General features: G+C 44.4%; 1 protein-coding gene across 2 annotated transcripts in view; it reads left to right on the top strand.

Annotated features, from left to right (window-relative positions):
• OXSR1 (oxidative stress responsive kinase 1) overlaps positions 1-26081 on the top strand; it is a 645496-nt gene that overhangs the window by 503997 nt on the left and 115418 nt on the right. For both annotated transcript variants that reach the window (XM_069211068.1, XM_069211067.1), the window contains exon 14: positions 20960-21033. In XM_069211068.1, coding sequence (XP_069067169.1) covers positions 20960-21033 — 74 coding nt within the window. The remainder of the gene's footprint in view (positions 1-20959; positions 21034-26081) is intronic.

Below are 26081 nucleotides of genomic sequence, written 5' to 3' on the forward strand. Positions count from 1 at the left end.
TAACGTTCTTGTGGGAGGGGCTCAAGCTCCTCCTGAGAGCAATCAACCTTTTATGACCGAGATCCCTTCCCCTTTGTTATCCGATTTAGGTTGACTAAATGCTGCTCCACCCACAGAGCTCCCCATTGTAATTACTACGGCCTGTAGAGACAAACGACCAGGGGTTTTGGAGCTCACTGCACCCCTGAGAGCCAGGCCAACACTTGTGCTTCCTGAACTTTATATTATGTCTTGGAAGGTGGCTTGAATAGAGAAAAAGTTGGAAGATCCTGATTGGGTCAACCTCATTACCAAGCAAGATATATGTGTTTTTTCAGGAAACTTGGACAGAAGAGATGAAATATGTTGACAGGTTTACAACATATTTTTCCGCAGCTCAACCCGCCTCCGGAGGCTTTGGTAGACCTATGGGTGGGCTTATCTTATTAAATAAGAAATTGAAATGTGATCACTCTGTACTATCCCTTAACTCATTAGACCTATTGGGTGTTAGACTTACATTCCAACCTGGTTTTATAGTGATCTTGGTCAATGTGTATGCGAGGTCCATCCCCCGTAGCATGGAATCCAGGGCACTTGCTCAGTTAGCTGAGTACATGGAACTTCTGCATCCATCTAATTATCTGGTGGTTGGGGGTGATATAAATTGTACTCAAGAACCTTATAGGTAGTCTGACAATTGAAGAAGATGAATCCTGGGGTATTCCCCAAACGAAGGATGATACTCCCAGCATCGGCTCTTGTGTTGCTATGCAGATGGCTTCCTTTTGCATATGATTTGGACTTAGAGAATGTAATGGTCGGACGAGATCTGACCCAAATCGTGCTCCCACTTTTAAGCGAGGGCGTTCTTCTAGCACTATTGATTAACTCCTGGTTGATAGTAGGCTCTGGTCAAATACTCTGGATATGAAGGTGGAACCTCGCTGTGATAGCGACCACCACCCTATTCTATCCAATCAAGCATTCGGGAGAGCCCAGCATCTAGAGACCTCTGATGTCCCGATCCCCTGTTTGAATCGTAGGCAAACCCGCGCCAGTTGGACAAAAGTTATATCTAATCCATTCCTGATTAAGGAAATGTATTCCTCCTTTTTACAGCTGTTCTCTAGTTTTGATGAGCAAGAGGTTGACAGTATCCCAATCCTGATCATCCATGTTGAATTGACAAATATTATACAGAGGATTTTTTTATAAAGAAACCACTTCTAGGCATACTCCCGATATCTCTCAATCTAGAGAATGGTTCAACCAAGATTGAGACCATGCAAGGCTCAATCTTAAATTGGCCCTCCAAAAGCATTCACAGGAGGAGATCAGGTTTGCCAGACATAGCTATACCAAGGTCCTGGATTTAGCAAAGAAAAATTGGGAATTTGAGATCTGGCAGAAGCTGCTGGATGCAGTTAAAAATCGAGATGAGGGTTCTTTTTGGAGGTTGCAGACCAACAGGCATAGAGGGGGTAATGACACTATAAACTTGCACATCCAGCCAAAAGGATGGATGGCCCATTTCTCTGAGATTTATACCTCATCCACACAGCAGGACCCTGTGGATCATAGGGGTGATGAATGCAGGCTTCTTATTGAGGGCCCTGTGGAGGACACTGTTTTCACAATTGCTGAAACTACAGCAGCTATTAATTCTTTGAAATCCGCCAAGGCTCCTGGTCCTTATAAGATACCGGGGGGACCTGTTTAAGTCTGAAACCGTCATTTGGGCGTGGTATATAAATACATTGTCGAATGCCATAGCAGCAGGTGGCCCTATTCCTGATTCGTGGCTCGGAGCAGAAATTATCCCTATCTACAAAAAAGGAGACGTGGGACTGCTTGCTGGTTACCGCCCAATTAGTCTTATTGATAACTTACAAAAGATTTTTTCCAAGTAAGTCCTAGATAGGCTTATGGATTGGGTTCAAGCTAACCAGGTTTTATCCCCCCTCCAGGCCGGCTTTCGCCCAAGAATTAGTACTATGGACCAAGTTTTTAGGCTCTTCCTGCTACTTTGGAAATATGTTACTCTGGCTGAACAAAACTTGTATGTTGCTTTTGTGGACCTAAAGTCCGCTTTTGATCTCGTCCCAAGAGAGAAACTGTGGGAAGTCCTAAACAAAATTGGTGTCCCGGGGAATCTGGTGTACCTAATTCAAAGGTTGCATGAGAACACCTATGCTCGAGTAAGATGGGGCAGTCAGAGGGAACTAACCGACCGTATAGACATCAGGAAGGGTGTACGCCAGGGCTGTGTCCTTGCACCCACTCTTTTTTCCTTGTTCATTAATGAGGGGGTGCAAGTTGTAACCGACTGCCAAAATGATGCCCCTTCCCTGAACAATTCAAAAGTTCCAATCCTTTTATTTGCTGATCACTCCCTTCTGATCTCCAAAACACCTATGGGCCTTCAGGTTCTCCTGAATAGGTTCAGTGTGTTTTGTGCTGATCATGGGTTGGAGCTTAACTCTAGCAAAACCAAATTTATGATTTTTGGTCGTGGTCGCACCAAACGGTGCACCATTTTACACAATGAGGTCCCTCTGAGCAAGGTATGCTCCATTGATTACCTAGGGGTGAGAATTAGTAATAACATGAATTGGCAGGCCCAGGTGGAAAAAAAAGCTCAGCTCTTTTAGCACATAGATCAGGGGCAATTCTGCGCTTCCAAAAGTCCACTACTGTGAAAGTTGTTTCCCCAGCCATTAAAATTTACCTAGCGAAGGCTCAGAGCGCAGCGGTCTATGGCGCAGAGATTTGGGGCTGTATTAAAACTAGTAAATTATCTGTTGGGCAAAATAACTTCATAAGATCTCTTTTGGCATGTCCTCGCAGTACTCCCTTGGTTCCAGTGTTTATGGACATTGGGTTCTCCCACATGTCTGACGTAATAGCTCTAAGGCCTTTAACTTTTTGGGTTCGTATCTGGACCACCCCCGAATAAGTTGTATACAAGGAGTCTCTACAAGATCTACTGGATAGACCAAATGTACTTTCTATCCCGTGGCTCAATTATATTTCGGATTGGTTCTATACTTGGGGCCTTAGTGACTTCTGGAGCCAGCCCCACAATTTAAGGAGGGCTCACAAGGAACATCTGAAATCAGTTTACTGGTCCCATGTTAGGAACAACTATCTGTTATGTACTTCATATGGTAGGTTGACATCCCAATTTCTCGATTTCAAGTGGTACCCTCACTTTGAACCCTTTCTAGATTTAATTTCTGATCAACTAAGCAAAAGTTTGTATGTTCGGTTTAGGTATGTATGCCTACCTCTGAAGTCTTTTATTACCCATGGTGTTCTACTTCACTAACCGATCAATGTCCAAGTTGCAACGGCCCTGCAGAAACTGTAGTGCACTTTGTTTATTTGCCCCGCTTATGGGTTTGCTCAGCGGAAATGGCTCCGCCCCGTCTGCAGGAATATGGAGTTGAGAACGTGTGAAGATGCCCTAAGATTGATGATGAGAGATTGTTCCTCCTTTTTAATTTGTGCGGTCAGCAAGTTCCTTGTGTCCGCATGGTACATACGTGCGCTCCTTTTAAAAAATCACAGTGATTTGTTTTTAATTGAACATCGATCTTAATTTATTTAATTTAACTATTGTTTTATATAATAGTTTTAAGTCTAATGAGATTTTTATTTAATTAATAATGAGGAAGCTAAGATCGATGATTCTTCCTCATATATAGGAGGCGAGATACATGTGAGATCAACGTCAATATTTTATTGTACAATTGTTGATTTTTTATTTTTTAATCTTTGATATTATATTTATTAAGCACAGATCGTGGTTTCATTGATGTAAGTTACCGCTTTGATGGTTAAATTAGACCGAATAAAGCTTGTGTGTGTGAACTGTGAACTATTTCGCACTGAGTCATTCTCTGTATCAAGATCTGCTATGTCCTCCCTAAAAAGTAGCTTTCAGAGGGCTTGAGGACCCATTCTACCAGAGGAAAAGCTGTGACTGTGGCGTTAACTCGTGGGGTCCCAGTCCTGGATTTCTGTCAGGCAGAAACTTGGGCGTCTCTGCGCACATTTGCCAAACACTACTGCCTGGACAGTCAGGTCTGCAGGGACAGGCCTTTTGCCTGTCCAAACCTGCAGGACTTTTAGTTTAGGAAAATGTGTCCGCAAACCTACAGCCAGGAGGATGTGGCTTTGGTATCTATTCAAAGGTAAGGAATCTGCAACTAGAAGTCTATCAGATGAGCAAGTTACTTACCTTGGAGTAGGAAAGTACCCTCTTTCTTGGCATGGTTACCCCAATTTTCTGCCTTTTGTCATTGTGTTTGACTGTGTTCACTGGGATTCTGCTAACCAGGACCCCTGTGTTTATGCTCTCTACCTTCTGTTTTGGTAACTTGTACCATTTTCACCCCACGTTTCCATACTGGTGCCCCATGTAAGTCCCTGGTATATGATACACAGGTACGCAGGGCATTGGGGTACCAAAGGATCCCCATGGGCTGCAGCATGTATTATGCCACCCATGTGGAACCATGCATAGTGTTCTGCAGGCCTGCCATCGCAGCCTGCGTGAAAAGGATGTATGCAACCATTTTCACCTTAGGTCACTGCACCAGGTCACTATAAGTCACCCTTACGGCAGGACCTACTAGCTCAGAGGGGATGGCGCAAGTACCTGTGTGTGAGGGCGCCCTTGCATTAGAAGAGGTGCCCCCACTAACTCCAGTGTCATTTTTATGGACTTTGAGTGTGCAGGGATGCAATTTTACACGTGTACTGGACATAGGTCACTACCTATGTCCAGCTATGTAATGGTAACTCCGAACCTAGACATGTTTGGTATCAAACTTGTCAGAATCATACCCCAATACTGTTGTCAGTATTGGAAATATGATTCCATGCAATCTATGGGCTCCTTAGAGGAACCCAACATTGCTCCTACTAGTCCTCAGGGTTTTCCAGGCAGCCCAAGCTGCTGCCACCCCTCAGACAGGTTTCTGTCCTCTTTCTGCTTGAAAATCTCAAGCCCAAGAAGGCAGAACAAAGGATTTCCTTTTGGGAGAGGGTGTAACACCCTTTCCCTTTGGAAATGGGTGTTATATGGCTTTTGAGGGGTAGCCTCCTCAAGCCACTGGTATGCTTTGAAGGGCACATTTGGTGCCATCATGCATAAACCGGTCTACACTGGTTCAGGGACCTACAGTCCCTGCTCTGGTGCAAAACTGGACAATGGAAAGGGGAGTGACAACTCCCCTGTACATCACCACCCCGGGGGTGGGATTCTGTCATCTTGAATCCAACGTTGGCAGGGCCCTCTGGGAGCATCTGAGTGGCCAGGGCAGGCAGGTGACGCCTGAGCCCTCTCCTGATAGGTGCTCACCTGGCTAGGTGACCAATCCCCCTTTCAGGGCTATTTAGGGTCTCTGACTTGGGTGGGCCCTCAGATTCGACGTGCAGGACTCCTCTGCAACATTTACTTTGACTTCTGGCCACTGGAACCGCAACTGAACTTCACAGGAACCTACAATCTGCAACTACAGTGACAAGACTGCTCTGCAACATTGTTTCTCTGGCTCCTTCCGGCAACTGCAACGTTTCCCCGGCTGTGCATCCTCTGAGGGCGGAAAGTAACCAAGAAGGAATCTCCTTTTGACTGAAGGAGTTACTCCCCTGCTTCCACAGACACCTACAGCGAACGACGACCGGCTGCGTGGATCTCCTCTCATCCTGAGGTGCGTGGATCCTGCATCACGGGTGGTGGTCTGGAGTAGCTCTCTTGGTCCTCTCTGCCAGTTGTCCAACTTTGGTGGAGGTAAGCCCTTGCCTTCCCACGCAGGACAGTACCCACATTGACTGCGTCTCTTGCAGCTGCCAAGGCTTGTTTGCATCTCCTCCTGATGGGGGGTACTGTGTTACTTGCCTTTGTGGTTTTCTTGTATTTCCAGTTCCCCTCTACACATTCCACTTAGCTAGGTGGGGTACCTGTGTTCACATTCCATTTGTTTTTGTTTTTTTTAGTATATGGTTTGGGCTCCCCCCTAGGGTCACTATTATCTAACTGCATTTGTACTGTTTTCTAACCTTTTCTATGCTGATTGCTGTTTATTATTGTATATAATTAGTGTATTACCTTCCCTTCTTTGGAGGGTTGCCCTTCGAGTATCTTGTGGTATTGTGTGACCAAAAATAAAGTACTTTTATTTTTGTACAACAGGGTTTTCTTTCATGTGTGTAAGTGATGTGTGACTACAGTGGTTTTGCATGAGCTTTGAATGTCTCCTGGCTAGGCCTTGGCTGCTCATCCACAGCTACCTCTAGAGACCCTGGCTTCTAGACACTGCCTACACTACATTAATAGGGGATACCTGGACCTGGTATAAGATGTAAGTACCTTAGCTACCCACCACACACCAGGCCAGCTTCCTACACTTGGATAACGCATTTTCTGGTAGAGACAATATATAGCTTCAGATTCCTTATAGACCCACTCATGCCTCTCCGTTCTGCGGACAAATTTCCAGAGCTATGGTGGTTTCATTTACAGGGCCCTAGTTTTGACACTCATCCGTCAGTTCACTTCATGACTGCTTCTGGGCTGGAAAGTTGTGAAACGATATTGATGTCCACACGCCTAGGTGGTGCCTGTATAGGTGACAGCGACGTCACTTCCGGAGGTGCCACGCAGAACTGAACAGAGGCATCCTATGGCATGCAGGGGTTCTGCTCATGCAAAAGTTTCTAGATCCAGTCTGATGCCTGGGAAATTAGAATTTAAGGAATCTGCAGCTACATATTGTCTCTACCAGATAAAGAGTTACCAAAGGTAACTTGTTCTTTATTTTCTCAGTGCCCCTTCTGATTTTCTAAGTTGATGCGTGCTGTCATTTTGGGCCTTCTAGGCTGATCAGAAAAAAATTAAAATGTTATTCCTTCTATTTCAGTGCAGTGTACCGGTTCTTGTATTTTAATATCTGGTTACCCTACTCTGAGGACTTGTGATGTTTTTTTTTTTTTTTTTTTTTTTTTTAACTTGATGGTGAAGTGGGCCTTCCCGCCTATCACATGTGTTTCCTGATACCAGCCTCTCCTGCTTCAACGCCCCTCGAAATCTGGTAACCAATTCGGTGGTGGTGAATACCTGCTGGGTGAATTAGTCTCCCATACTTAAGGCTGCAAGAGCAGCTTGACTGAACAAGCGAGGATGGTGTTTTTTTGGGGGGAAAGTTGGAGTTGCTAATACTGTAGTCACTCGCTCAGCACTCTCGGCCTCTTGCGCTTTTAGTTGAGCTTTTAGTTGAGCAGAAAGCCATCCCACGCATAGCGCGAGAACCTAGATCTTGGGGATTTTGGTGCTGCGCCGAGGAGGCGAAATAGTGTAATTTAAAATAATTTGTCGAAGGTGTCGGTAGACTGCAGGGCACCTGCAGAAGATTTCCCCTTGAGTCCCACTGCAGTGTTTGTCACAGAGGCTTTTCATTAATCTTGTTTTAATTTTTGCGCAGTGGTTCTGCTTTGAAATTCGTATTTTTTGTCTTGTTATAGCGTTGAAATATCCCAAGAATGTTGGCTCTGCCGCAAAGCCTATTCATAGGTGATTTCAATTGCATTGTTACTACAAAAAATCAAAAATGTCAATGTGGTAGATAACTTAAATTTCAAAGACGCAGATCCTACGACCGAGTATGCGGCTGGGGAGTTTCTCGCACGATCATTTTAAATCGATTGTACGCAGCGACAGTCTGACTTGGTTAACGTTGCACATCCCCGGAGGCTGGGGAAACGCGACACAATTTTGTAGGTCGAGTTGGGGTGTATGCATTTTTAAATTGCACAATTGTAATACATTCCGCATATACCAGGCTCCTGAAGGTTTAATGATCAGCCGTGATCACATGATTATAAGTCAATGGAAGAGCCTCTGCTGAGTTTGAAAACCAAGGAGGTCAAGATAGCGTTTGAATGAGTCTAACCCCGAAAGAAGCAGGCCCGTCTCCGTTTGATATTTGTCGGTTCCCTCTATCAGTTTGTGTAATGTATCACAGCTGAGGGACGGCCATTTTTATCCACCTACAACAGCTCTGCGTTCACACCGAATGCTATCAATTCATCATCCGTGTGCTTAGAAGACGTGATCAGAGTGATCTTCAGATAACTGGCTGTGGCAGAAAATTTTAGGGATGCCACCTTACAGACGAGCTGTGTACGTGGGTCTCCGAAAGGCAGGGCCTCTTTTGCAAGCCCCCTAGTGAACATAGGGTCAACATCTGCAAACTTAGATTTCTCTTTATTAAAATCTTGATCAGTATATCCTGTGTGCACAATTGGTAACTGCCAAAAGAGCAGGTGAAAAATCCTGTAGAAAGTAGTTTTCGTGGGAACAAATTATTTCACAAAAGTACGTTTTTGTATGTAGGTTTTTAACCCTAGCATGTACTTCCACTGCAGTGCCTACAGTGCATGCCGCTATAGTTAGTGTTTTTTGAGGGGTGGGGTGAGGAGGAGAGGGTTCTATGTAGTGCTTAGACCGCTTCCAACTCTCTCGGGGCACTTTGAGGAACTGTAAACCAAAAGAGACCAGAAACTCAATGAAGAGATTTTTGCAATAGACAGTCATGGCGACCTGTGCAAAAGCCCCAGGCCGTGAATATTGATATTTTGCTGTACCAAAATGTTATATCTACTGCATGTCACGGTTAATTGTTTCATCCTGTATTGAGAATATTTATTTAGTGCTAACACAACTCTGAACTCAACAGATCGCTTGCTGCACGTTTGGCCAAAAGAGTGGGACAACAAATATTCCAATAATCCAGTTGGTCATTGGCATATTTTGCCTACTCTGTCCTGCGGGGAACAGGCCAGTTTCAAACAAGATTTGCGCGCGCCCATGGTCACCTTAGTCCCCCAAATATGGGCAATCAACCTTCTGAACTGGGCAACTGGACTCTGTAGGGCTAACGGTTGTAGGCTTAGTACTTCTATTTTCTATAATAACTTGTGCTTTAAAGGGCAAAATACATAGTTTTTTCTCATTTTCCTTTAGTTTTTAAGCCCCCCCCACAACTTATTTGGGAAATAGCAGCAGAGACTCAGCGTTGCACGATTGCAATAGAGGTGGCCCTTATTTTGAACAGAAAACGTAAGGAATGTTCAAACTCTCTCGTCGCTTCATTCAAGCTTCCGTGCTGTGAGTGCATGTTAGCCTTAACATCCTGATGTTCGCCAAAAAGGGCAAAACGGGTCCCTGATTGACGAACATCGCTGATCACGTTCTTCTTTTGGCGCATGAGTTGTGTTCCTAGTGCCACTGGTGATGGTCATATGCTTCCAGTCATTGTAACTAAAAAAGACGCTCCTTGTGAATGTTTTGCACACACACAGCTTCTGCTTGTGAGCACCTCCTAGGCTGTAAACTTTTGACTGTCTGAATTGGAAGAAGTCTTCAGGAATGTTTGTGGAATGAAAGAGCTAAATAACAAAACAAGGCGTGAGTCGATGATTTGATCGATTTGATCGATTTGTGCTGCCTGCAGTGTTTTTACCAATGGGTCTTACTGCTTCTTCACCATTGTACATGCCGCCAAGGTAGCACATTTTGGTAAGTACCAAAACCTACTGGGTTTAAACTTTCTATTTGTAAAAAAAAAAAAAAAAAAAATCATTTGGTCTCATCTCCCTTAGCCTTCTCTTGTAGTGAAGGGCAAAATGTTTTTCTTAAATTAGTTAGCGGTGTTCATATGGCTTTAACACTTTGTAGTTCGGTCGAGTTTACGCTATGTAAAAATGCTTGCTTTGTACCTTTCCTTATGCTGGACTGCAAAATGTTTTCTTAAATTTGTGTAACTACTGCTCCTATAAAGCATTCCAATACATTGGAGTCGGGTATAGTTCGTACTATCTAAAAATGCTAAAAAGTCAAAATAATTATAGTACCTCAATCACATCGCGAGCAGAGGACAGGCACTAATAAAGCCTTATCAAACTGTACTTGGTCCATGTGCCACAGAAAGACACACAAGTGTCTCAGGAAAGGACCCCTTTGCAGCACTGCCGAATTGGAAGGCAGCAAAGAAGAGTGCTAATGATGCCAACAAATGGTATGTAATGGATGGGCTGACAGTCCCTTTTTCGATTTTTTTTAATACAGTAGGTCGCTAAGCTTTTAGAGGAGGAGTTGTTACATCTTTTCTGTAACTAGTATTTTTAAAAATACTTAACTGTTATCATTCCTCTCCCCCCCCCCCCCCCAAACAACAGTGGTTCATGCTCTGTAGAGAAACAGAGAGCATGCTGAATTACCCAAATAAGAAAGCTGGTTTGTGCTCGCCCTGAATAATAAATATATAGTATGCTACTTTTTTAACAAACTATTGCAAGGCATACGTGCATAGTTGACAAAGCGTTTTACATTGTTTACACTTACATAATGCAAACCTTACAACTAAAACTAATGAATCGGTGGGCTCCTTCGAAGATTAGTTTACACTGAGATGTCTGGGCACCCTACCGAGCTATAGAGAAACATTTCGAGTTTTGACCACAAATCAAGAGACTTAAAAAAAAAAAAATGATGTGTCCTGCATAGTATTTGGAACAGTCGAAGCAACATAAGTGGCTTGAGACTGGCGTCCTTGCAGCTACTGAAGTAGCACTTTACAATGTAAATCTGGCATAGGGGGGTTTACTGTAGTCACCTTTTACCCTTAGCAAAGTGCGATGCTGTAAGAAATGTTCTCATAGATGGAAGATTGTATGAAGTAGTGCTCGCAGGGTGTTCACGAAGATTGTAACAGATATATTTGTATGTGAATAGTTTTTTTCTTTAAATACTTTGGAAATAGAATGCAGTAGGACAGAAAAAAATAAGTGTAATTCTAAATATTCCTGATGAGAGGCACACAAAAAGAATTGCGTTCTGGCACTCCTAAGGCTGAGCCAAATTCTCATCAAAACCTGAATTTCTTTGTAAAATAGCCAAAAACAATAAGTTGCAACATATTATAAGGATCATCAGTGTTGATAGGAAATCTGATGTCAAATGATCTGAGCAGTCCTTGAGATAGATGAACATAAGACTAATAATATAATAAAGTGGCTGACAAAACCTTTATGGAAGGCCAAATGGCACTACAGAAAACAAAAGGAAGCAACACCATTGTGAACCACATGACTCCCATACCTGAAAAGAAAGACGTCAAATCAGCTCATGGCCATTTCCTAACAACATCTTTGAAACATAAGTTAACGTAGTTGGGGTTGTCTTCTCAGCAGATCTTGTGAAAAGAGGCAGGCCTGACGTAACTCACTCTCTCTTAACAGTCTGCTCCAAAACTCAGAGCGCTCAAAACTTTTCGGCATGCAGTCAAAGTCAATTGCTCTCTCTGCCGTGCAGATTTGGAAGTCCTTTTCTATAGGCAAACATACGCCTCAACAGCTTTCCGAAATTTCACGTTGCTGAATTTCCTGAAGCAACTATGAATTGATTAGCAATTTCGAAATATTTTATTCAGTTTTTAACTTTTTAATTGGTGTAACGTTTAAGTTTACAGCATGTATACATGTAGATCAAATGCTGCACATATTCCTGCTGCCTATTTCTGGGTTCAGAACATTACAGGTTATTTTTATTCAAAGGGGGAGTTTATTTCAAAGGGGACCCATAATCCATCCCCCTGAAATTCACAATGCACCAGGATACAGACTCTTCCTCATTTTGTTTTTTATGTCGTTGGTTTGGACATGTTATGACTTCTCCATTACCGCTGTCCAGTAATTGAAACTTTGGCACCAGATAACTAGAGTGAACTTCCAAGGTGGCATAAAGCATCACTTAAACAGTCTTACCTACTTATGGATCAGCAGAACCTGGTGCCAGATAATATGTTGATGCCTTGTTTGAGAGAAGGGTATGGAAAACTATTTTAAGTTCTACCTATCTTGCAATTGCCAGTTCCTATGATCGTATGCGCATTATGTCTGTACCTGTATGGAAATGCAGTTCTACAACTCAAACCTTCTGCCACGTATCACAAGGGAACCAAAGGCTTAAGTCTGCAGATTTGGAGGGCACAGCAGTATAGCTAATGCTTGTGGGGACTGCATTCCGATTTCTGTGTTTCCCCCTTCGGCTCTGGCTCTGGAGATGTAAAACTCCAACAACCCCAGAGAAACTTGCACCCAGGATAAAGACTACACATAGGGTTTTGAGGCCTGACACTGTCGGCTGGTCTCACCACCCCTGCCTCAAAACTCCAAACCCATATTTTGGGTGAAGACCTCTAAAGGAGGGAGACTCTGTCGTTGTAAAGAAATGCCTTAGCCAAGCCACCACCTTTGAAAAAGGTTCTACATTGGACTGTGCCACTGTATCCAAGACTGTTTGACACTGAAAGGCACCTTCCACTCCTTAGTGTACTTGAGGTCAAGATCCACAATATGTGAGTCTTTATAACACAAGACTTCAGCACCCAAGCCAGCTTCAAAGTCAAAGAACACATAGACCCTGTGTACACGTTAGGACTATACTGACGCATTGACCTCACCGCAGCATGACAGAGAATGATTTACATTGACCCAGACACAGGTCATATTGTTGGTTTTTCACCTCAGGCTACACACCCATGTCATAAAAAGCCTGGCTTTAATTCTGAGGGGAAACGGAAATCACCATCCAACTTACCACACCACTACAACTCTCCCCACCACACCATGCTCATTTAGATTCAGACAAGCAACACTTAGCACTTTCAATGTCCTCATTTAATGAATCATAGACAATAGAGCAGCAAGAATGTTCATGGCATTATTACAAAGTAGACATGTAGAACGACTCTTCTTTGGAGTCGTACCCAGTAAAAGCACCCTTTAGAAAAACCATCAGAACACAATGTTATAGGAAGAGCAGAAGCGCTCGACAGGATAAAGTTGAGAGAGAGGATGATTTCCTCATAGACAATGACAGACCGTGTTTGACCATTCCGAAAACCAAGCTAAAATTCTCTGGAAAGAACTTTAAAGACCCTGTCAGAGTGCAGCTAAATACACAGAGTTGTTAAAAAAAAAAAAAAAAAAAAAAAAAAATCAACCTCACCCCACAAGATCCCATAATCATCCATGTACAAGTCCCGCCCGACTACCTGGACTAAGCAAAAAAAATTGAACTCTTCATGGCAACGTCTGAGGTAAGGCTAGAGTTGCCCAAGGCAGAGGCACCTCTGTCATCAAACACTGACCTTCCTTTAATCCCCTTCGACCACTGAACACCTGCATGGAGAGGAATGGTGTTACACCTTTGTAGCAGGGAGTAGATAGCTTGGATAATTAAGCACTGTCCATCATTGCCATCAGATATTGCCTTGAAATTCACACCACCCCTCCAAATCTGTCACACAGTCAAAAGTTAACCAAGTGTCATGACACTGATCTAGGCAAGAGGGACCCAATCACTGACCTTGCATTGAGATCCTTGTTGGGTGCACGGCCTACGGTTGTTGACCACCCTAAAGTGTGTGTGTGTGTGGGGTAAGTGGCTGTAAGTGGGTCATGTCGAGGTGTTGTGGGGATCTATTTGAGCATGTTGCGCGCATACGTTTTTTTTTGTTTGCAAAATAAATACATGCCCAAATAAAGTTAACCACAATGATAAAAAGCTGGTAATGGAGCAGTTGCAAGCACTTCTTCTTAAAGACACACACCAGGCTCATTGTCAGTATCTAAGGTTGGTGTTAAATGGAACACATTACCAATTCATAGTGAGACTGTTAAGAGTTATCTTGGTACCAAGAGTGCTTCTCAAATGTGTAAAGGTTGTGGTAGCTTACTTAAGACATGGCCAGAGACAAGTTCTTGGGGCAGTCCGGTAAGTCGAGGCATAAGAAGAAAAATAAGAAGTCGAAGTGCTCTTTGACTTCTCCTTGTCCGTCGACCGATGTGACGATGGAGCGTCGTCATTGTAGGCCTTTTTCACGGGATCCTGTGCCTGGGCCCACTCCACACCACCTCAAATTTCTGGGAGCCAGAAATTAGAGAGTTTTATGAGGCCATGTTCCTTGTTACTGGGGAGTCTGACCTTACTGGTGCACCTTCGGGACCTGTGAGGTCAGAGGGGCCCCATCGGGTTGCGTGCCAGGAGTTCTGTCCTCTGTGCAAATGGGTTCCCAGGTATCCAGTGCTGGATCCTGACTGGTACCGGTCACACCATCTCAACCTTCCCCGGTGCCAGTTCCGGCGCCGCGGGCGGCTATCGGTGGTGACATCCCAGACTCTGACATGGAGCCGGATGGGCCCCATCCCATTCCGGTGCCACTAGGAGCTTTGCCTCCTCGTTCCGATCCGGAGTCCTATTTCTCAGGTTTAGGCCTCGGGGGAAAAAATGGGAAGTGTCACTGGACTCTTTATACCAGCCCTATGAAGGTGAAAATGAACTGGCATGAGGACTCTGGTAAAGCCAGCAGACTGCACACCTCTCCAGGTACTGGCATGCATTTTCCTCCTGCTGTGGAGGAAGGAGCTTCTTTTGCAGTGGTGGTAAGTAGGGGGGGTGAGGTCCTGGACCTGCAGCTGCCCTTGGTGCAGTCAAGACTAATCTCTTGACAGAAGTGCTGCATCTGGGAGCTTACACCTCGGTTCCCCTACTCCTGTTCAATGATGCCCTCACTGACGTCCTTCTTTGTACATTGTCCAAACCCAGCACAGGGGCTCCTGTGAACAGTATGGTTGCCTGCTGCTATCACCCCCCTTCCCCAACCAGTGGACCCAAGTTTTCTAACACAAAAACCCTCCCCTGAGAGCTTGGTGGTCCAAGCCTCCTCCTAAGGCACGTTCCCTACCACTCCCCCGGCGAGGGAATCCAAAAGGTTTGAATCATGTAGGAAGAAGATGTTTTCTTCTGCTAGCCTTGCTTTGTAGTCTGTGAATACCAAATGCCTTTTGGGCCGTTATTCCCAAAGGTAGTGGGATACGGTTGCGCAAGTGCTTCTGCAGGTCCTGGAGGAAGCCCAGGCTGTGCTCTCAGGCTGTTGCCGAAGGAAGAGACTCAGCAAAAGTTCATGATCCATTGTGGACAGGACATGACTGACTCGCTACTTAGAGCAGTTTCTACAACAGTGGCCCTGAGGCGCCACGCCTGACTGGGGACATCTGGCTTATCAGGGATGTCCAGGCTTCTCTGATGGACGTGCCTTTGGAAGGCACCTGTCTCTTCGGAGACTAGGCAGACTCATCACAAGATCGCTTCAAGGATTCTCTTACTAGGGCCAGCCTCTGTGTGGCCTAGGGACCCTCCAACCTTGTGGGTCTAATTACCAGCGGTCTGGTCTGTGTGCCCCCCCCCCCACACCTCGTCCCTCTGCAGCAGCCTCTAAACCCTCCTAGTCTGCCCCCCATACACCCCAAGTACCAGTTGGAAGCAGGATTCACCATCACTTGTCGCACTTGCGATCCATTACTTCAGACAGGTGGGTTTTGCAAATAGTCAGAAGGAGCTACTCCCTCCCCTTCAAGATTACCCCTCCAACCATGCCACCATGTGATGATCAGATGACAGAGGATCATTTGTCCCTTCTCTGCAAGGAAATTGTGGCTTTCTTGGCCAAGGAAGCCATAGAGAAGGTTCCAGTGCCAGAAGCAGGCTATGGTTGCTATCCCTGCTACTTTGTGGTCCTCAAGAAGGACAAGGGTCTTCGCCCTGTCCTAGACCTAGGAGCCCTCAATCTCTCCTTAAAGAAGAAGAAGTTTAAGATGTTAATGTTGACTCAGGTCTTGCCTGCCCTTGACCCAGGCGTATGGATGGTATCGATAGGCTTGCAGAACACTTATGTTCACATCCCATCTTGCCTGCCCACAGACATTACTTGTGGGTCACGGTAGGCCACGAGCACTATCAGTTCACCATGCTGTCCGTTGGCCTTACCAGTGCCCCTTGAGTGTTCACCAAGGTGATGACAGTGGTTGAAGCTGATCTGCAGACATGAGAAGTATCAGCCTTTCACCTATCTCGATGACTGGCTGTTGAAGGTAAACTCACCCCGGGCTGTCGTCTCCCACCTCCAGACTCCGGCGGACCTCCTGCATTCGCTGAGGTTCACTGTAAATGTGCCATAGTCACACCTGACTCCCTCTGACGGTCCTTTTCATCAGAGATGTTCTGGATACAGTTCAGTTTCAAGCTTATCCTTCAGAACACAGAGTCCCCAATGTTCAGGATATGATACAGATGTTTCAGCCTCTATCCTGAATTTCAGTGAGAATGACTGAGGCTTCTGGCCTCATGGTTTCCTGCATCCTGCTGGTAACATGTGCCAGGTAGTATATGCAGGCTCTGCAGTAGGACCTGAAGATCAAGTGGGCGCGCAGCATCACGCAAATCTCTCCAACATAGTCCAGATCTCAGAGGGAACTGCAAAAGATCTGCAGTGGTGGTTGACGAACTGCAGTCAGGCCAGATGTAGATCCCTCTCCCTTCTCCAGATGTGACAGTAGTGACAGATTCATCACTCTTGGGATGGGGTGCTCAACTGGGAGAGGTAGAGAGCAGAGGAATCTGGTTGCCAGTGGAAGCAGAACTTCACATCAACATGTTGAAGCTCCTTGCGATCCGACTGGCATTGAAAGCCTTTCTCCCCTTTCTCAAGGGAAAGATGGTGCAGGTGTTCACGGACAATACCACCATGTGCTACTGCAAGAAGCAGGGCTGGGTAGGGTTGTGGATCCTTTGTCAGGAGGCTCTACACCTCTGGTCTTGGCTGGAACAGCAGGGCATATCTCTGGTGGTTCAACATCTTGTGGGCTCTCTGAATGCTAGAGTGGTCGAACTCCGCAGCAAATGCCTAGCGGATCATGAATGGCGTTTCCATCCTGGGGTGGCATAAGGCCTCTTTTAGCAAAGGGAGTTCCCTGGTTCCAATCTGTTTGCCTCTGCCGAGAACGAGCCGTGTTAGCAGTTTTGCACACTGAAGTTTCCAAGACGGCAATCGCTCTGAGACGCTTTACATCACAAGTGGGATTCCGGCCTTCTGTATGCTTTTATGTCCATACCACTCCTGCCCAGAGTTCTCAACAAGATCAGGAACTTCTGTTCAAGTAATTCTTGTGGCTTCTGTCTGGGCACAGAGAGCCTGGAATCCTGAGCTGCTGAGCAGGTCCATCAATCCTCCTATCAGATTGCCCCTTCGGGAGGATCTTCTGTCACAGCAGCAGGGGAGGTTTCTTCACCCAAACTGGTTCACTCCCTGCCTTCTTGTGTGGAGATTTACTGGTGGCAGTTGATAGCTGTTGACCTTTCTCCCGAACTGAGTGTGTGTAATCTTGGCAGACAGGCGCCCCTCCACCAAAACCTTATATGCCTGTCATTCGAGGAAATTTGTGCCATGGTGCACAGAGAGTCCGTTGTCCCCATTTCTGACCCTCTTTCAGAGGTTCTGTTGTTCATTCTTTCCCGTGCCTAGCAAGGGTATGCTTTGGGCACTCTTAAGGAATATTTGTCTGCTATTTCTGCGTTTTTGTGGTTGCCTGATCAACCTAGTCTCCTATTGTACAGAGGTTCCTCAAAGGTCTTACTTGTCTCTTCCCTCCTCCTCCATTCATTATGCCCCAGTGGGGTCTGAATTTGGTTCTGACCTTTTTGATCTTTGCTCCCTTTGAGCCTGTCAACAGTTGTCCTCTCAGGCTTCTCACATTGAAGTCAGCCTTCCTTGTGGTGATTACATCTGCCTGCAGAGTGAGTGAGCTGTAGGCCTTGTTATCTAAGCTCTTCCTTTCTGTGTATCCTGACAAAGTGGTGCTTCCTTCTATGGCCTCCTTTTTGCTAAAAGTGGTCACACCTTTTCACGTAGGCCAGCCATCACCTCACCTACTTGATATGCACCCCACATCCTTCTAAGGAAGGACTGCCTGAACCCAAGAAAAGCATTAGAGTTCTACCTTGATCAAACAAGAGAGTTCCTGGTGGATGACCAACTCTTTGTAGGGTATGTGGGGGCCTGGAAAGGTCAGACAGGGCAGAAGTGGACCATCTACAGATGGGTTGTGCTCTGTATTAAAATGTGCTACGCACTGGCCAAAAATCAACCCAGAGACATTGCACGCTCATTCTACCTGAGCTAACGCAGCTGCGACTACTGCGCTAGCATGTGGAGTTCCGGTCCTGGATATCTGTCAGGCAGCAGCGTGGGAATCTCTGCACCCATTGACCAAACACTACTGCCTGTACAGCAGGTCTGTAGGGACCTTGCACTTTTCCCATTCGGTTCTGCAGGACTTTCTTGTTTGAAATTAGTTTGTAGACCCACTTCGGGATGTTATTGCTTGGGTATCTATTCAAAGGTAAATAATCTGCAGCTAGAAGCCTCTATCAGATGTACAAGTCACTTACATTCGGTAACGCCTTATCTGGCAGAGATTATAGCTGGCTGATTCCTTATCAACCCACCCATCCCCCCGCTCTGCAAAAGGATTTCTAAGGGCAAAGACTCCCCTTTGAGGGCCCCAGTTTCGACACAACAGTGGTCAGTGTTCTTCATGGCTCTCCTCTTCTTGTGTGGAAAGAAACTGATGTCGGCACGCCAGGGTTTCGCATACAACAAACGCAATGTCATTTCCAGCACTGCGGACGCAGAGCAGCTTGACGCTACCTACGGGCGCGCAGGGGTACTGCTCACAAAACTCTTCCTTGAGAATTCAAAGGTAAGGAATCTGCAGCAAGCTATAGTCACTAATCAGATATAGGGTTACCAAAGGTAAGTACGTTTTCTTTCCTCTATACTGCTTAACTTCTGCACACATAAACCCACCTTTACAGGAGAAAATTCAATCTGAGGTTGAGTCTGTCTCACCTCAAAACTTCTTTTTAAGAAAAACAGCTTGTAATGTTTCAGGCACAACAAGAGGTGGCAGGAGTGTGTACAGCATCAGGGCTCGAAAAATCTGACAACTCGCCATGGAGAGTTTTATTTTATGAGGTTGAGCCATTTTTAGATTCCACTTGACCCTTCTGGCAAGTGGACAAAGAATGGGTGTTCTATTCAGTCAGAAACTGAATTAGCAATTAAGATGCCTTTAAATCTTCTTCTTGTCACATTTGCTCTGTGGTCCAAGACAGAGGTCAAAAGTCCGTTTGTCTTCTTGCAATGCAAATACATTTCCTTGTGACTGCAGAGTTCCAGGATTTGGAAGGTGAACTGTCTGATCTAGGTGAAATGAAGTGCTTTTGGTATTAAGTTTTCCCCAACACACAGCATTTATATAACTAGATGTAATTTACAAACATTTCAAAATATATTTTAGTAGCTGTGAAAGACCATTTTTTGTACTGCCGTGTGATGATAAAAATATTTTATTAGGATGAAAAAAGTCAGAATACTTTCCTCGGTGATGTGCAAATGATAAAAGTTTTCTGAAACAGTTTTCACAGATTATTGTTAATACACTATATAGTGTTATCAGTAAAGCTGCAAGTTAGTGGGAAGATTTTTGGACATTTCTTGGAAATTTACTGCCTGTAAATGACGGCGCACTACCACATCATGCCTTAGTAATATATTTGTGAAAAGTGAGTGTTTAACCATAAACTGAGAAACACTCTTGCCCTGATGGCAAAGCTATTAGTAAACTAAGAGGAAAGTCATGCAAGGATCATGTGTACCCTATATGTGGGCTAAATTTATTATACATGGAGCAAACGTTCAGTGTATTTAACCAAACAAAACAGGATTTTTTTTTACAGCAGAAATGTTGAACTCATGTATTTGATGGTGTCCTCATATGTGAGAATGAAGAAAAAGGCGACGTAAAATGCAATAGTTGCCCAGGATCACACAATTTGAGACCCGTTTCCAGGTCAACTACATTACAGTTAGGTCGAGTAGATTATTCAAGCTTCTCAACCAGCAGGTCTAGTAACATTTTTATGATATTTCAAGGCCTGTGCATGTCACTCCACAACAACTCCCCACTGCTGTTTGTGGAGCACTGGACTGGTCTAATACTTTAAAGAAAGAGCTAAGGGAGGGGGTAACTTTTAGCCGCCCAGTAGTTAAACCTGCAGTCATTTTAGCTGGTGGGGCTTGAAAGTTTGAAAGAGAAACCCCTCCCTCACTTCGCAAATGTGGAGGTAAAGAAAGTTCAGGGGCATTACCTTTTGCCTCGCGCTTACTTTTTACCCCAGCACCCACAGGAGGTAGTGCTAAGGGAGCTGCCAAAGAAGCTGGAGAGTCCAACCCGGCCTTCGAGGAGGACAAATTCTGCCCTTGTGGCAGTGTTCTTTAACTGTATAACTTAGTTTGTTCGATAATGATGTAAACATTTGGACATCATAAGGATTTAAAATCAATAAAAAAGGTTCCTTTCAGATTTCTCAGTTTTAAGAACCAATGGTGCTAGTTTTTATTAAAGACAAAGTCTCGTATTCTAAAGGGAATCATATGTCTGCCAGAAACCATTATACTAAGTTGTGACAGGGTTCATCCAAAGAAACTCCTAAAAAGTACTTCAGGAGCATCATTCTGTGAATTCTGTCTATTAACAGCCTGTTTCACCATTGAGGACATCTATACTTGTAACCAAGGTTACAGGAAAGTGGAGTGGTTGCAGCATGAAAAGGAATATAAAATTTAGATAGTAAAATGTTGTGCGTCTTTAATTACTATGAAAGGGAGAAATTATGTTCCATGACACTATGCCGTAGAGCTCAAGGTCTAGTAGTTTATCAAAGTTTGAGGCTGCATATTGATAATCACATTACTCACATTTGGCCTCCTGATATGAATGTTTTAATAGTGTTTTTTTATTTCTATAAGCACTCAGGGTTTTAGAAGGCATTTATTACCATCCTTGTGTGAATGTCCATGCATGTTAATAGAATATAAATAGTATTTTTTTCGGCTCAAATAATACCTTGAACTACAGATTATACATTACACTAGTTATACATTATAGATGTGACTTATCCCATTTTATTTTTGAGATTTTCTGAAATAAATGATCCTCCTTTTAGGCTCCTACTACAACCGTTGTGCCTCCAGCCCAGGAAGAAGTAAGAACAGTAATCAGTCTTGTATTAAGATTAAGGTAAGTGTGCTGCCTAAGGTTTGATGGAAGTTGATGGTTTACTTCTTATGTTAGATAATATTCTTTTATCTTAATGCCATTTCTTTGGATTGCATTCTTGCTTTTTTAGAGATGCTGAAAGTCTGAAAACAGTACCTTAATTCAGCGTCATTAGGAGCTTGTCCAGTTTGATAGTGTTAAGTCTGAGAAGTAGCACTTTAAGTATCTTTCACTATGTTTCTCGCTAATCCAAGCTAAGATAGGATTCTCTGATTTTAGTTTCTATATAGTCATTCTGATTTGTTATTCTGTAATGACAATATAACATTAACCCTTTCGCTGTTAGGCCTTACGAGGGAGTAAGCAATCCGACGAAATCTAAATCAGGTCCCAAGTGCTTTCATCCACCTTTGAATTTGTGGTGGAATCGGGTGTGAAACCCATTATGGATCCTAGAAAGCTATACATTTCTGTAAACTAAACACAGTTCTATGTTCAGCAAGGGGTCCTTTGTGTAGATTCTTCAAGGTTTCCCCAGAGAGACTCAGGGCCTGATTAAGATTTCGGCAGACAGGTTATTCCGTCTTAACGATGATGGATATCATGTCCGCCGAAATATAAATCCCATTAGTTCCTATGGGATTTATATTTCGGCGGATGGGATATGCGTCACAGTTGTAACAGGGCAACTGTTCTGCCAAATTCTAAATCGGGCCCCAAGTGTTAAACTAAAAAAATATTAAAAATGATTAGCAAAAACCAGAGATTTGTGACAACGGTTTCATTTGTAACTTCTCGTCACGATGGCTGATTTTATAAAAAGCAGTATACGATTACATCTGTTAGACCCTTCTGGTTGCAGAGATATATAGGGTTTGTGGGTCTTCCAAGAACTTGAGGTACCCAGAACCAATAACTGAGCTGTACCTTGCAGTGTTTTATCATTGCGTACCAAGTATAGAGCAATTCATATAGTAAAATATAGAGGATGAAAAATAGGTATCATGCAAACCTGTGTTTTCCGAAACAGGCACAAAAAATGGAGTTTAGAAGCAGTGATTATTTGCAAATCTCTGAATTTGTGAGTACCCTACTAGCATATGAATTAGAGGATGTTTCTCCCTCTACAGTGGCTATGGAGGAGGGAGCTACCTATGCAATGGTGTTGAGGAGGGTAGCTGAAGTCCTGGACTTTCAGCTGCCGTTGGTGGCAGTCAAGACTAATCTCTTGACAGAGGTGCTGCAACTGGGAGTTTCCACCTCGGATCCTCTGCTCCTGTTCAATGATGCCCTCATTGACATCCTTCTTGTACCTTGTCCAAACCCAGCACGGGGGCTCCTGAGAACTGTATGATTGCCTTCTGCTATCACCCCCCACCTGGGGACCCCAGTTTTCTAACATAACAACACTCCCCTGAGAGCTTGGTGGTCGAAGCCTCCTCCTAAGACTCGTTCCCTACCACTCTCCTGGAGAGGGAATCCAAAAGGTTTGATTCATGCAGGAAGATGTTTTCTTCTGCTAGCCTTGCTTTGTGGTCTTAATACCGCATGCCTTTTCGGACGTTATTCCCACATACAGTTGGATATTGTAGAGCAAGTGCTGCCACAGGTCCTGGAGGAGGCCCAGGCTGTACTCTCTCAGGCTGTTGCTGACGGGAGAGGCTCATGATCCGTTGTGGACAGGACATGACTGACTCGCTAGGTAGAGCAGTTTCTACAACAGTGGCCCTGAGGCGCCACGCCTGGAGACATCTGGCTTATTGGGGGATGTCCAGGCTTCTCTGATGAACATGCTTTTCTAAGGCACCTGCCTTTTCACAGACTAGGCAGATTACTCGCTTCAAGGATTCACTGACACACTTGGAAGGCACAAATGCAGAGAAATACAACTGGCAACAATGCTTGTTATGCTATTTACTATTCTTCTAATTCTCCTGATGAAAATGGTACCACCCTTGTGAGGGTAGGCCTAGTGCCTGCAATAAGAAAGGGCCCAAAACGCAACCTGGGCACATGACATTGTTACACTGAAAACAAACCCTTTTTTTGCAATGTACCTAGCTGTGGATTTTGGGCCCTAGCTCAGCTGACACCTAGAGAAACCTAGCAAACCTGCACACTGACACTTGGGAGAATCCAAAGTGTGGTGACTTACGTGGCTCTCACCAGGTTTTCTTACCCAGAACCCCTTGCAAACATAGACAAAAAACCAACACTTTCCTCACAGTTCTGTGACAAAGTTCTAGAAACTGCAGGGAGCAATTCATTTCTTACCACCTACCATTCCTCCAAATCTCTCGATAAAAATGATACCTCTTGTGTGGGTAGGGCTAGCGGCTGCGACAGAAAAGTCCCCAAAACGTAACATGAACACGTTGCATTATTTTACTGAAAACTGACCCTTTTGTTCTTTTTACAATGTAGCTAGCTGTGGATTTTTGGCCCTAGCTCAGCTGGTACCTAGGGAAACGTAGCAAACCTGTACGTTTCTGGAAACTAGACACCCAGGAGAATCCAGGATGGAGTGACTTGTGTGACTCTCTCTCCAGGTTTTCCTACCCAGAAGCCTTTGCAAACCTCACACTTTACCAATTGGCATTTCTGTGATGTAAATGTCTGGCATCAGCAGGAATCAACAAAATTCCTTCTAGCCGGCATTCTCCTAATAAAAATGCTGCCCTACTTGTGTGGCTGGGCCTAGTGCCTGCGACAGGAACAAATCAAGCCAAGGTCAATTAGTGTCCATTTGCGAGGAGACTCATTGATGTTAGATTGATCGATTCTGGTCTCGGGCACTAGGCCCAGCCATACAAGTGGGACACCATTTTTTATTGGGACAAGTGGGAAAATGCTGAGTGGTAGAATTGTTTTGGGGATTCCAGATTCTGGAAGAATGGGTCACAGAAATGAAAAGAAAACGTGCAATTTTGGTCATGTTCTAAGTTTTACAGCGCATTGTGGGTAAGAAAGCTGTGGGAGCCATGAGAGGCACATCACTCTGTACTCCCTTGGGTGTTTAGTGTTCAGAAATGCCTCTATTTGACATGTTTTACTGGGCCCAGAAACAGCAACTGTCCCTTTTATTGATGTTGCCACATTGTGTCTTGGGCACCGCAATTTTGCGGGCACTAGCTTCACCCACACTTGTGAGGTACCATTTGTATCCGGAGATATGTGGGAACTCAGGGTGGAAGGAAGTTTGAGACTCCCAGGAGATTCCAGTACTTTGAGGCACTAAGTGAGCCATCCTGGAGTCTTCCTGGTGTCTAGTTTATGAAAATATCTTGTGTTGGTAGATTTTCCCTAGAGACAATGAACACCCTGGCAGAGAAAAACAGAAAAGACAAGGATTCAACCACTTACACGCCATTCACACACCCATTCATGCGTGACACACACCCACATATAGCCATTCGCACCACCAACTGCGGGCCCAGCACATTACAACACTCAGATGAACAAAAACACCATTCAAGGACCCATCACTTACATACGCCCACAGAACTGACACAACAATCACACCGCCTGACAGTTGACAGTGTGTGAAAACTGGCTTTTGACTGGCAAGTGTGTGTGTATTGACCAGCAGAAAGTCACTACAAACACTGCCAGACAAATGCCAGATCTCTCACACCTCTAGCCAAGCGCCAGTGTACACTCACTTCCAGTCAAGCGCCAGTCCCCACACACCCTGCCAGCCGTGTGCCAGACCACACACAGCCAGCCAAATGCCAGTCCTCAGACATCGCCAGCCAAGTGCCAGTCTACACACCCTGTCATCACATTTTTATTTTTTATAAAACAAACAAGAAAACTCACACCAATTTGAAGGAGATGAAAAACCAATTAGGACTACAAACACAACAGATCTAACTAAATACAACAACCTTCCAAACCTGAAACTGAACAAAAAATATAAAACAATACAGACCAGTCAGTTAAGAGTTGCTCCCAATACCCGAGTTGCATGTGGTACAATTCAAAACATGCGGGCACAAATAGCTCAGGACTAGAATAGCACTTAGAGCAGTACCTACAACTCTCCTTTTGGGACAAAGGCACTAGGAAAGTTTTTTTTGGCTGTTGGAGGAATGTAATCAAGAAAGTAGTGATCTTTCAATCTAGCCACATCCTCCACCACTCCAACTCTACGAACACTTGCCTGCTCAACCCTCAACTACATCAAGGCTGCCTGTTAGAGGCTGCTGAAACTGAACAAAAGTCATCTTTGAATCTGGAGAGCAATCCTTGAATACAACAAAATCATTGAGGGTAGCAAATTAATCAAACGAGCTGCCAACCTTTTATTCCAAATGTATGACTTACGAACATCACTGCAAGGCTCCAAGCTTCGAACTACACCACTTGTGCTTTTATGTGCTAGTCTACAATGCACCCAAGTTTGTACACTTACGCAACCTGATCCCAAACAGTCACAGGTGCGGTACTTTCATCATGATGTTTGTCAGTATGTGCTCCTGTCTGAAAAATGTCACAGCTAGAAGTTCATCACTTCGCAAGGCACTGCAGTGTCCCCTCTGGAGCTTTTTACATACAAGCTATTTAGGGTAATCGTTATGGTTAGGGCAGATTGTGCCACATGCAACAGTGTCCACTTTGAACAAATGAACACAATTGTAGAAGGTATCTACGTATTAATGGTGACCTTTGGTAAAAGTCCTTTACCAAGTTCCACACAATTTACTCACTGGCTCCAAAAGTGGACGGACAACCAGAACTGTTATTAGAAGAATCCCTACCAATGTACACAGTGAAATTAGACCTATCCAGTACTACTTTCAGACAGCATACACATAAATTCCATAACATGCCCTCTTGCTAGGAATGTACTGCCTAAAAACCAAATGGCCCTTGAACCGGACCAAAGACTTTTCCACTGCTATTCGTTCCCTGGAACATAGGCCTCTGAGAATGGTCTACAAAATGATCAAGGACAGGTCAAATCTTGAAGAGACTGTCACAATCAGGATGATCCCGTGTCAATCCTGAAGCATTATCAACAAAATGCAGCATCTGAAGCAGAACAAAATACCGATCATGACTCACGG

This window comes from Pleurodeles waltl, chromosome 10 (assembly GCF_031143425.1).
Source record: "Pleurodeles waltl isolate 20211129_DDA chromosome 10, aPleWal1.hap1.20221129, whole genome shotgun sequence".
Lineage (NCBI taxonomy): Eukaryota > Metazoa > Chordata > Amphibia > Caudata > Salamandridae > Pleurodeles > Pleurodeles waltl.